The 13,100-nt window shown below is 38.6% G+C and overlaps 1 protein-coding gene across 3 annotated transcripts in view; it reads right to left on the reverse strand.

Moving 5' to 3' along the window:
- BLNK (B cell linker) overlaps nucleotides 1-13,100 on the reverse strand; it is a 98,631-nt gene that overhangs the window by 65,080 nt on the left and 20,451 nt on the right. For all 3 annotated transcript variants that reach the window (XM_064662977.1, XM_064662976.1, XM_064662975.1), the window contains one exon: nucleotides 1,252-1,298. In XM_064662977.1, coding sequence (XP_064519047.1) covers nucleotides 1,252-1,298 — 47 coding nt within the window. The remainder of the gene's footprint in view (nucleotides 1-1,251; nucleotides 1,299-13,100) is intronic.

Here is a 13,100-nt window from a genome sequence, read left to right on the forward strand (position 1 = left end):
TAAACTGTTTGAGTGCTACGAACTCAGGCAATTTTTGTAATAGCAAGTAGAACGATGTAAGAACAGATTTTAGAGTGGAAGTGGGTACTAGGGATGTGACATCCACATCGTGCATTTAAGGAATTTTAATATTTTGGACAACAGAATTCATATGGCAGAACACCTTAGTTATTCTGATATACAGTTTGAGAATCCAAAGCTTGAATGCCCTCATCAGTGGGGAACCCTTGCCTCAGTTTAGTAGATTTCTGTTTGCCTCAATATTGTAGTAGATCAGATTCATGTATATCACAGAAACAGAGGACATATCCTTTGTTAACTTTATATTAATTCTCTCTACATTTTCTCTCAAAATGATGTCCCGTTAGACTTAATTGCTTTGCAAGAATGTTCTCTGATATTTTCTTTACTTATCTAGTTAATTATTAAACTAAACCCAGAATAATATTTACCTATGTGCTCATCAAATTCCTATCAATAGGAATATAATTTAATGGGTAAAAATCCCTTCAAGTTCATCCAGTTTCTTACCAATAGAGTGGAATTCAGAAATCAATTTATAAATATATACAATGTTTTCCCAGCTAGCAGGTGAGAGGGGAAACTACATGGAATAATAACAACCATTACGTGAAGAACAGCAAGATCCTCTGTATTAATCTGAAGTCTTCTTGGTTTCATTGGCTCATAGAGAAAATTCCCTAATATTATTTCTGTGTAGTACTACAAGAGAAATAATATGCTTGAACATTATGGATATCCTTCTAAATGAACTTAATTTGTCACAAAAAACATTAAGGCATTTCCCAACTGTTACATCTGTATTTGCTTATTCAGTACTGTATTTAAATTCTATTTAAATTACTTTCAACATTGCACTTTGTTAAACTGATCACTTAAATTGATCCTTAAGCAGCAGATGAACAAGTTCTGAAGATACACTATACAAGCAAAGAGCTTTTGTATTCTAGAATAAGTTGAACTTGTACTTTTCCTAATACAAGGTTGTCCCTATATGTTCTGAGGAAGAATATCACACAGCAGCAGATCATGTCAGCTGATCTGAACCACAGCTCTTGTAAACATTCCAGGATCCTAATCCTGAGGAAGTTCCACCCACATCAGTTAATGCTGTTCACGTGAGCAGATGGTTTCAGTTCTCATTTTTCCTAATTTACTAACAGAGAAACGACAGAGTACAACAGTGTAGCAGTCATTCAGTGGAGAAGCAGAAAATAATGAGAAACTTACGGCTGGTGCATTATTTTGAATCGGCTCAGCTCATAGTCTGATATATTCTGAAAAGACAGAAAATAGGTTTTATATTTTAAATAAAGGTTATTTTAATCAAGAGCAACCCATGAAGCGAATGACATGACATTTTTAAGAGTGAGCTAAGCAAAGACCTGAAAAACCAGGTTTTTAGTTTTGTAGCTACATACTTGTCTCATCTTGGTTAATGTTTAACTTTTTGTTACTGGCCTGTTGTAACATTTCTAAAAAGCTGGTAGCTCACACTACATTGTTAAACTGGAATTTTACTGGGCATGTGGCAGATTAAATTAGGCTGGTTAATGAATCATTCAAAAAGTGATAAGCAAACCATTTAATATGGTCTCTCCAGCACAGAATTTCTTTGGGTTTCTTTTACTGAAATCAGCAGATTAGTATAACAATGGCTGAGTGGAAGATACTTTAACAGTGGTTGGGATATTATTAACTCCATGTTTCGTCTGATCTTGTGCTAAAGTTCTGCATGACTTCTCAACTCGTGAAAAGCTGGTGATGAAAAAGGAAGAGAATTTGTGGTGTGCCACCTTGACACATACAGTGCCCACTCTAGTGCTGCACAAGCTAGTTCAGGTACTGAAAACAGTTTCACCAAATGATTTCAAAAGTTTGTGTAGCTCTATGGACCTGTATCAAGGAGTCCATGCACTGCTTTTGATGTTCAAGCTAGTGTGCAGCTTGCGTTCAACTCAGAGTTTTAAGCTAATCTAAGTAAACCTTTTTTTAATCTATGGATTTTCCTGTAGCGCAAAATTTCCAGTAAAGTCTCTGAGTTGTACCCAGACCGAGTGTGGGATTGCATGGTTTCTGTCCAGAAACCTGCCAATGCTAAAATGCCCTCTTTGTCAGCATTGATTTCAGCAGATAGGTCAGGCTGAAAACACATCTATTTAATAGATGCAATTCTAACCCTCCATCTACTTTTGTGTCAGGAAGAGGAAATTAATTTGCCTGTTTCCTGAGACTTCCTTGGCACACCTAACAGTGGATGTGAAATCTCTGAAACAGATACTTTCCAGTGAACTCAGTGATATTGAGTTCACTGTAGTATGATTGATGTTTGCCCAGGTCTATCTGTTTTTCTGAATAATACCCCAGCCATAAGTCCCAAAACAAACTATTTTGTCTCTTCTCTCACCATCTCACCAGCGTGATAGATGTGTTTGTATCAGCCATAGAAATGGAGACACTAATAAAAAGTGAATGAGAGGAGATCAAGTGGAGAACATGTAAGTTCTCAGAGAAAACATTTCCTCAGTTCGTATTTAAATTCCAGTGAATCTCTGCATTTCTTTGACGTATTTGTTGTGAAAATATGCCATTTCAGACAGTTGAGAACCCCCTACATTTAATACTTAGCCTGTAATTATACTGTAACAAAAAAACAGCTGCATATCTACTTGTAGACGGTATGGTAATTAGCAGATGATCTAGCAGATCTAGAAATCACCAAATTCCTGGGGAAATGTAAAACTGTATTGAGCCATCTGATTGCCATACAGGCCCATCTGGGCTTGTTCAAACATCAGCTGAAGTGATGACTCACCAAATTGCCTCTGCATATCAATGACCAGCAGTATTAGGGCCATTTCCTCCCCTACTCTTGCACCTTTTAAATAAGAGGAGGCAGCTATGCTTTTTGTTGTAAGGATTTGATTCTTACTCATTCTCTTTTTGCAAAACAGATTATTTAAACGTTTACTTGTGTGTATTAAGATTGTCAGAGTGTAATTGCTTGGTAATTTCAGACAAATAGCTTGTGTAATTCTCTCTGTCCTTCCAAGATGATGTTTGCTGGAACTGTGCTGCCTAAGCACACTTGCATTTCCATACAGGCAAATGCTGTGTGTACGGTCAGATCAAGCACTTTTTAAACTACCAATGGAGCTTGGTAGTGAAGGAAGCAATGGATCTAAGCAATTCCTATATTGGTGAATGTTTTATAGAGGGAGTTTTAGCTTTATTCCTTTTTTTTGAAATGCACTATTGATTAAAACAAAGAGCTGCTGCTGCTTTTTTGCAACAGAATTCTGGCCTTAGGAAAGAGTATGAAAATATCTTGCAAACTCAACACTTTTGTAGGAAGTTGACTAATGCTTCCAGGTTTTAATTATCCATTGCTTCTGTTGTTGCTTATGATATACGTTGTTAGTGATTCATGTTGGCATGAATGGAATAAGTTGCAAATGAATATATGTGATAAAGAAGAAGTTAAAGTAGTTTCTTTCCTGGAGGGATTTGAATTGCCAAATATACAATGAGGAACTAAAGGGACAGATTGGGGTGTTTATTTGTTTTATGTTTATAGTTTCATATTAGAGTGCAATTTGGAAAGCATATAAAAATTATGTTCCCTTTCAACCTGCTACTGATTTCCTCATTTCTACCGGCTGCTTCATTCATCCAACATCAACTTTCTCAGTAGCTCACTTTTTGAGCTCAGTAGCTGAGTAACCAAAATTCTTAGCTTGCAGATCAAGCCAACCAGTATTGTGGAGGGGGAAAAAGGCGGTAATGGTGCAAATGTCTGAGGTGTGTCTTTTGCTCCTTTACTTGCAGAAGCACTACTTGGACCTATGACCTATCCTGCTGTAGCTGCTTGCCAGCATGGGTGCTGACAAAGGGGACACCTTACATCAAAAGCAGAGAGAAGGTAAGTTTCTGTACTCTCTGGAGCTGCAGACCTATAAGTAGGTTTTGTGTATTTTTGTTTGGAGAAGTTTAAACTGGCTCATGCACGTGGACTGTGCAGTACATTCAGAGTGATCTGGCACATCCTGAGGTGCTCTGGTTCTGCGCATGTGCTCGCAGGCCATCAGTATGTGTGCATGTGGCTTACGTGCCTTCACTGGGTGGGACTTGGGGCATTTTTCACTCTTGGGGACATGTAGAGGATGGCTGGGAGGTGGCTAAGGGATAGTGAGCATGCAAGTGGAGCCCTAGTTGAGGAAGCTAAGTGTGGGAGGAAGACAAGGGGAGTAGAATAATTCGTTGTAACAGTACAGAGCATATATGGCACCTTTGCCTGGCCCAGGTGTAGCTCTTCTCTGTGAAAGGCTCCTAAGGCATAAACGTTGCTGTCAGAAGTCATGGGACCTCATGTGTTTTGGCCTTTTTTTACCGTGTTTTCACAGTTCCTAGCTGAGGTTGTGCTAAGGAATGTTTTTAATGGAGTTGTTGCCTCAAAAAAGTTTTCAGATGTCTTTGAAAAAGGCTGTTGATACAGTTGATTGCATGATACAGTCTTTTCAACTATATTTTTAAGTTCATAGAAGCACATCTTTCCCCTTCCTTACTTTCCAGCCCTTCTACTACGTAACCACCTGTGTAAGATGGTAATGGCTGCAGGTGCAAATAATACCTTAAACAACCCAGGAGAGCTACGAAGCATCTGTAGGATTTTAAAAGGTCAGATTTTGATGTGAATGAGAATGAGGGGATTCCTTTGACATTATGGTAAACAAACATACTGTGTTGCTAGATAAGCTGTCAATCTCTGGACAGTAAAGCTGCATGTAAGGTGACAGTCTTGTCATTGCCTTTCAACAATGCAGAGTTGTGTTCTGTAGCTGTCTGTTCTTGTCATGAGTGACTTTGGAAATGTTTGCTGTGAAATGAGTTCGTTGGTTTTTGTGTATGTATAAGTACACTTGAATGTAAAAATGCATAATGAGTTTGACTTCCTCCTAATTTTCTTCTTCTTTTGAGGGGTGGAGGGAGGGAGGGAAGTAAAGACATTTACTTGACATAAAGCAATTTCATTTTGGTATGCTAAAGTAAATGCATGATACAGAGGTTCTGTATTCAGTACGACCAAGTTTATGTTAAGACTAGTTTATGAAAACTGTTTGGTATTGACAAAAAGACTACAGCTATATTTTTCACTTCTGAGAGACAGAAATTTGGAGTGTAAATAAAAATTATCTAAATTTAGGCAATCGATATAAATAAAAATATGAAAAATCATAGAAGTGTAATAAGCCTTGTTAATTATATCCTTTATTAACTGGCATAGTAGCCTATCTGTAATTAGTCAGAGAAGATAGGACAGTTCTTAGTAAAAATGTCCTCATGGAATATAAAAATATCTTTGTCAAATAAAAGTAAGATTTCAGTGCTGGCCTCTAGAAATGCAACCTGAGCTACAGACTTCTGCCGACAATATATGGCAAAAACTGTCAGCGTGTCTCAGACTGAGTAAATCATGGAATAAATGCATAGTGGAAAATGTTAGGTCTTTTTTTCTTGAATAAAGCAGAACTGTGCCATGAGGGGTGGCGGGGGCTGGAGAGAAGAAGGTAAATAAAATGTGCAGTCCTTAAAATTAAAGGTAAGTCAAGAAAGATTGACGTAATAGATGTTTCTATTGTGAACGGAGAATTACTATTTTTAAGGTATTGGTCCATTTTAAAGTGTGTAAAACTGACATCTAGTGGTAGCAAGAGCACTTTGTGTGCAAAGTGACTTTACAGTAAGAGCAGTTTTCGTAGCAGATTAACAGGTTGTAACTATATTACATACTAAAATTGCAATTTCCTGTACTTTAGCTCGGCACAGAGCAATTAAAACTAAATCTTATTAATAATACACTTCTATAATGCAAGGTGCTGGTTTATCTTTATGAGTGCATGGCCTCCTGCTAGAGAAGGGTCATCCTGGTGAACTGTTCCATTAGAAAAGGCTGAAAGGAGCATGAGGATTAAAAAAGGTGAGGGTAGGGATTAAAGAATTTCATTAGGGTCACTTAAGAAATTGTTTGACAGCTACCAGTTTCAGACCTCTTATGGTCATCAGGAGAAATCTGGCTTCAGAGCTGTGATGTGTGTCTCAGGTGTGACATTATTCAGAAATGTGAGCTCCTGGAGGAGGGGAAGCAGGACTTCATGGCCAAAACTGAGATCTCACATGAATTTGGGCAAGGTGTGTGGAGTCTGAATCAACAGAGCATATAGGCATGTGCTTAAATCATTCTCATGTTCATTGGCCAAACCATGGTTGATATCCTCATTTCTCATTAATATTTTTATTCACAGAGCATTTAAAAAAATATTTTTCTGTTCTCTTCCATGTTTTGTCTAGCTTTTGTTTTTAGTGTCTTTGAAGAAGAAAACCCTTGCTAAAACTCTGTGTGATAGCTATCCCACTGAGGCTTTAATTTAGCTTTGCCTCCAGTGCCATTATATACATAATGGATAAATTACTAAAAACAAGGAAGAGCAAAGATACACAAAAACGAAATATTAGTTATTTTAAAAATTATTTTTTAAAACATGGCTTAGGAGCGCCATACCTATAATCGAAGGGTGCAATTTAAAAAGAACATAGAAAAATATAAAAAGATCATTCAAATCTGTCTTCCAAATAATAAAGTGGATCAGCAAGAGAAGGCTGGGTGAAGACAGAGATAAATCTGAGGGAAGAAGGAAAGCAAAATGCTTCAGTGAAAGTGTAATTAGAAGTGGGAAAAAAAATAGTTTATTTTTTTGGGGTTAGCAGTTTATGGCAAGAATTGTCAAACTATATTGGTCAATTTTTGGTTGCAAATGTTTATTTTAGAATCTTCTTAGTTTATAATAATTGTTGAAAATATCTGAGATAAAAAATATTGGTGTAGAATTCTAATGAATGGAAGCTCTGTGCAGTTTCAAAGCTGTGGTGAATCATATGCTGCCTCTATCATTCCATCTCTCTTACTTTCAAAACGTGGTGAATCATATTTGTTGAACACAAATGTTGATATTCTGCCGTGAAACTAAAGTCACAGTTATAAAAGTGGTATAAGAAACAGCAGCTGTCATTCCTGATAGGAGAGCCTCCTGCTTCAGTGCGAAAGCAGAGCCGAGCAGCAATCCTGTTTGCTGCAGAGCTGCTCTCTAAGGACAAGATTAGTTGTTAACAGTTGTGCCAGCCAGAGCTGGGAGATGCAATCTTATCTGTCCTGAAGCTGGTAATCCAGTGCAGGAGCTTAGCAGTTCTAATATGCTGTTGACCTTTCAGGTCTGAGTGGTAGCACTTGCAATGACAGGAGGCCAGTTGCTATGTGCAGTCACTCTGGCTTTGTCTGTACTCCCTGGGGCTGCTGCTTACCACTTGGACACTGATGCTTTTCCAAAGTAGTGGAAGCATAAGGATAAGTCATGCTAGTAGAACCAGAATTGTTGATATACATGACATGTTTAAGATTTCACAGCAGCTATCTCTGCATTTGGCTTATATAAAATCCTGCGTAGTACAAATGAAGTTGTGTTGAGAGAGCATTGGTAGCAAGGGAATATATTCAGGAAATACTTGTTGTAAATAGGTCTACTGGGGTTGGTTTTCTTGGTCCACTGTGGGTTTGTTATCCATCAGGAAGTGCTGCCGGTATTTTGTCCTCAGGCTGGTTTTTAGTTAAAAAACTCCTCATCTAATGTGTTCAACATGTTATGGGAATTTGAGATCTAGATGTCTCTCATGCTGGAAGAAACAGTAGAGTACTTCACAGTTTTTTAGGACAATAGGGATTACTTTATTACCACTGATGGAGTGTAGTATTGCTGCTCTGATATTTCAAATGAAAACTAAGGGTTTTTATAGAATTATTTGATTAGGTTTAATATGCACTGAACTGTATGGTTTTGCTGGAACTCCAAGACTGAGGAGTCTATACTGCCTTCACTGCCACGTTTTTTTAACTGTTGAGATGTTAGAAACTTGTTTTTTCCTTGAAAGACAGATGTTTTCCTGCAATAGTAGCTCAGAATCATTGTGGTTTGCATTGTTCTGAGGAAATTGTCGATTGCAATAGTACCTGAAGTGCACACATTAAGACTAATCCTTTTTGCTTTGAAAGAGTTCCAGTGAAAGATCCTTTATTCTTTTGTGGGCTATGAGTGGGTTCACCTATGATTTGTTTATGACCTAGGGTTTCCAACTGATTGTATACCCCAGGAGCTGCTTGCTTATACTTGACTGTCCAAGACTTTTTGAACCTGTATTATTCAATCTCCCATACTGAGTGAATGGTCTCCTTGAAAGCTGGCTGCAGAAATAGCCTTGTTTTAAGATATTACAGTTTGATCTGCAACATAAATCTGTTTATATAGTGCATAAAATTGGAAAGTTCATATTATTTTTCCTAGAGCGTAGGTGTCCTTATTATTCTTAGGCTGACCTGATGGAGAAATGAGAGGTTTCCAAGGTTCTTTCAAAAATGATAGACTTCCTCACTGACAGTGTAATGTTCTGCGGAATGAGCTCTATATTTGCATGTCTTTAGTGAAAGGATATTTACTGGAACAGAGAAAATAAATCCACTTCCCATATCTTTATAGTAATGCACCACTATATCCTTAAGCAAATTAAAATGGGGTTTAGTGTTTGAAAAAAGGAAGCAAGCCACCACATACAGAAATAACAACTGTGACCACTGACCAAATTTAGCATCAGCAAAAACCAGCAGAGCCTCTGCTGATGTAGGCTGCAAGATTAGGAAATCTGATTTCTTTTTGTGAGAAAAGAAAATTCAGAAGGCCAGCTGAAAGTCCTCTAGCAGAAGCATTTATCTCTAAAAATGCTTCATCAATTAAAACAAATTGTTCTGCAGGGCTCCTTTCACTTCATTAATGATTAAGAATCTAAAAAATATTTTGGCAAAGTTGAATCAATTTATTTTGATGTTTTTTGATGTAAGGTAAAAGATGCAAATGAGGCACAAAAATGCTACTGCTTCAGTGGTTCTGAAACACTTAATTTTACTTTTGTGGGAAGCTTGCAGCTATTCCTTCTGATTCAGAGCAGAGGAAAATATTGAAGTGTCAGAAGTTCCACGTCAAAGAATTAATGGCATGGAAAATATTTCTAGTCTGTAGTCAAGATACCAGTCACCTGAGATCTCCAAGAGCAGGACATGTTGGAGAAATGTCCTCAGTATGGAGTCCTGCTAGAAGCAGAACTGGTGCTTTAGGAACTGACTTCTCCCCAGGACTCAGCCCAAGGTGGGAATGCACTATGCTGTCGACTCAGTTTAATAGTGACATCTAACAGAACTGACGCTGTTAGCTTCTATTAATAACCCTGTCCTTTGACAGGGCTGAACCAGGTCTGAGGCCAGCTGCTGCTTCCAGCTACCTGAATCCTGTTCCAGTAACTGCATGCAGGTGATTTGAGTCAAGTGGTAGCCTTCTGTGTCTAGCTTATGCTGTGAAAAAGCCTCTCTTCCTTTTCTTTGTGGTTATGGGCAGTTTCTTTCTAGCTCATCTTTCCTACTGAAACAATCTGGTTTTGCTATCTGGTATTTCCTTAAGTGAGCAGATGTCTCTGCCATGGCTAGTCTACCAGGCTCTTGCTGAGGTGAGGATATGGGGGCTCTTTCACGATCCTCCCTACCTCTCACAGAGTCCCTTGCCCCTAGATAACCCGAGCATGTTTTATTTTTATTACCCCATATCATATTTGTGTGTATGTTATGAAACACAGCTATGATGGAGCCTTCTACTGGATGCCAGTGAGGTGACACCAGGCAGGACAGGGCTAAGCAGTATGAGGCACGTGAACATACAGTTCAGTGGGTGTCACTGCTAAAAGGGCCAGTCTTGCTCCCTCCCTTCTCTTTTGGCTTCCTGGGTTGGAGAGATGTCTCCCATTCTTGTGCTGACTTTGGTGCTTCTCTGATCCTTTTGTGAGTTGAACCAGCTGTAAATTAAACAAAGGAAACTCTCTTGAACCAAGAGAAGCTTCTGGCTAGAAAGGCAGGGTGAGATGGAGGAAACAGTTTGTGAGCAGACCCACCCCCATCCCTGGCAGCAGCTTCGTCAGTTGTCTGTGCTTCTGTGAAATCTCCCACTGAAGCTGTGTTTTTCACAGCTGCCTTAAACCTCTGGGAGAGGTGTATTCTCTGGGCACTGTGCTTCACCTGCTTCCTCCATGCTGGCACCATCTGTTGTATGGGGAACTGGATTAGGAAAGAGGCCTGGCTGAAAAATAATCATACAAAAATAAAAGTTTCCATCTGGATAAAACCTTGATGCACCAAATAAGAGCTGGTGCTAGCAAAAATCTGCGTGTAATGGATACATGTTGCAAAGATGGAAGGTAGAGCAGGTATGAAAATAGTCCCTTCTGTTAATCTAATTTGCTTACAGAAGGAATGAGGGGAATTGAACTAAAATGGTTGTGGTGGTGGTGGTGACATTTTCAGTATTTGAATATTGACTTAGAAGACAGAGCAATGTCTTGGAACAATGGCTGAGGCTGTCTTGGTGGAAGATGCTCTGTGCATTGCATTGAAATAGAAAACTATTTTCTGGGTGCTAATTGTTTCCATCCAGCTCTCATGAGGGAGGCTGAAAATAACAGCAGGAAATAGCACAGCAGGAATCAATTCTCAGGTCACTGGCAGGTGAAGCTGGCAAGGACCGTTGTTTCTTGTGGAAAGATGTCATAATCTTACTTAAATGCTGCTATACAAGCCAAATAATTGAATACAGAGGCTCCACAAGTATCTCAGGCTGTTGGGAGCAATGGGATCAATCTTGGAGAATCCCAGAAAGTAGGGGATTTAGGGCCTTCAGCTCTCCCCTGCTGGCCAAGGGCCTGGGAACTGTGCAGATGTGCTCCCTGCTGACACTGCCTTCAGCTGCCTTCCGCTTTCCTGCATCTAGACAAAAACAATAATTATAACAAGAAGTGCTGGGAAATAGCTGAGTCTGAAAAAGCTGTAGAGAAGTGGTATGAGAATCATCTTACCTCTCAGAACAAATACTATGGCAGAAGCTGTCAGCAGCAGTCAGCTGCAACAGCAGTCCTAAAAGTAAAACCTATACGTGAGAGAATTCTTGAAAGATTAAGAAAGAACATCTGCCTAATTGTAAGCACATTAAATTTCATTAAGGAAATTAGAAGTAGAAAATCTTAATGATAAGAATAAATACCCTTGCTGAATCAGAAACCAAATGTGACTTAGTTTGTGCCTGTCAGCTCTAAATGCTCTGACGGCTGGTGCCTTGTGTTTGTAAGTAAACCACCTCATAAGCTCCTTACCCATTTACATAGAAGAAACAATTTCACATTCCCACCCAGAAATCTGCCAAGCTACTTGACTTTAAAATACCCCCTGGAGAGCGGGATGGATTTCCTGTACCTTCTTTCATACTGGTTTATGTTTTTGAGGTAGTGCTTTTGTTCCACTGCTTAGCTTCATTTTAATAATCACAATGGTTATAGCTATCTAGTATAGATACTCTTTAATTCATTCAGTCACGAAAATGTTAGGTATGTATGTCTGTAGACATCATGAAAATGAGCACTTGATTTGCTTGATTCGTGTTACCTCAACCACAGCAAGCAACATCATTAATAATGAGTAATCACTGACTCTGTCAACAAGATCATGACTGCTGCTTTTCGATGGCTGAAATAACTTTGTGAAAAGGTGGACCTTAAGGTGCTGGCAGTCATAGCAAGCAAGAGAAAGAACACTGTTTGTAGTTGTGGTAATTTTGGTAGGACTCGAGAATTGGATTTTGGGGCTCCCAAACCATGACAGGTAAGCAGCTGAAATATCAAGATTCAATACAATTAAGACCTCTTACTATAAAGCATATGTGCTAGATCTAAGTTGCTGCAAGAACTCAACCTTCTTGACCATCACGTGTTGAAAAGACCATCTGCCAACAGTGCGTGAAACATGTGGCACTGGCTCAAACAAAAAGCTATTTCTACCACCTGAGAAAGGCATGTACAGTTGTTTATGTCCTTACGTGTCTTCAAAGTATAAACAACATCTGTGTTGTTGCATGGTGAATGTGGATGAAGATCTCTAAGATGGGGTGGAAGATAGGTATAGCAGAGAGTGGTGACCTCTCTCCTGGTCTGTGATACAGTGCAGAGTGCTGCTTAGTGGTTTATGGCCAGGACAGCCCCAAATTCTGAGAGCCACTGCTTGAAGGGGTGAAGCCAAAGGCTAGTGTGTTATTATTCAGTGCTTACCAGTGACACAAAGAGCTTTAGAAACTTTCTCAGTAAGTACTTGGCTACAAAGTGGTTAAGGATATTTGATTTAAACCGCTGTTTTATTTTTCTCAGTTTGGAAATTTGAAAGACAACCTGTAAATATAGCACTCCCTCCCCCACATCCCAATGTCCCCTGCTTTTCTGGGATGCCATTAAATTTGCTAGTGTACTTAAATGGTTTAATTAAAGTTTTTTCTGGTCTGATGCAATCAACAATGTCTTCTGTAAGTGCAACATATCTGATGCTAATGATGCTTCTGGATGATAGATGTTGTGAGGACAGCTATAAAGGTAAAGAGTAACTTAATTTAAGAGATTTCCTTTTACTTTAGCTATCATGAGCTGAACAGATAACATCAGTTAGAAAGAAGCAAAGGAAAAGGTGCTTTGAAAATATCTCACCTCCTTTATTCTTATACAGAAATTTAACAGTATAATGACCTATTTGTCAAATGATGCATATCTATCTAATACATCTTAAACTCTTAGTTGATTTCAGTAGGAAAAAGGAGATGTTTTGAATATAGGACTCATCATATTAGGTTAAACAAAGTTGCTGTGTTCATGTGCATATATATTTCTCTTCAGAGTATTGGTATGTAAATGATACAATATTTGTGTTTTTTATACATCTGTATTGCTGTTTGGTCTTCACATACAAACATTTATTTATTTGGATTTCATGCTGGATCTGCATACTTAATCAAGGTTCTGGGTGCCCAGTGTATATTCCCTTCCCTCTCAGCACGATGAACCTTCAAAAATGTAAATATCAGTCTTTTCTCTTTGACACTTCATGTTATCCAGTGAAGCCCATG

Source organism: Pseudopipra pipra, chromosome 8, assembly GCF_036250125.1.
Source record: "Pseudopipra pipra isolate bDixPip1 chromosome 8, bDixPip1.hap1, whole genome shotgun sequence".
Taxonomy (NCBI): Eukaryota; Metazoa; Chordata; class Aves; order Passeriformes; family Pipridae; genus Pseudopipra; species Pseudopipra pipra.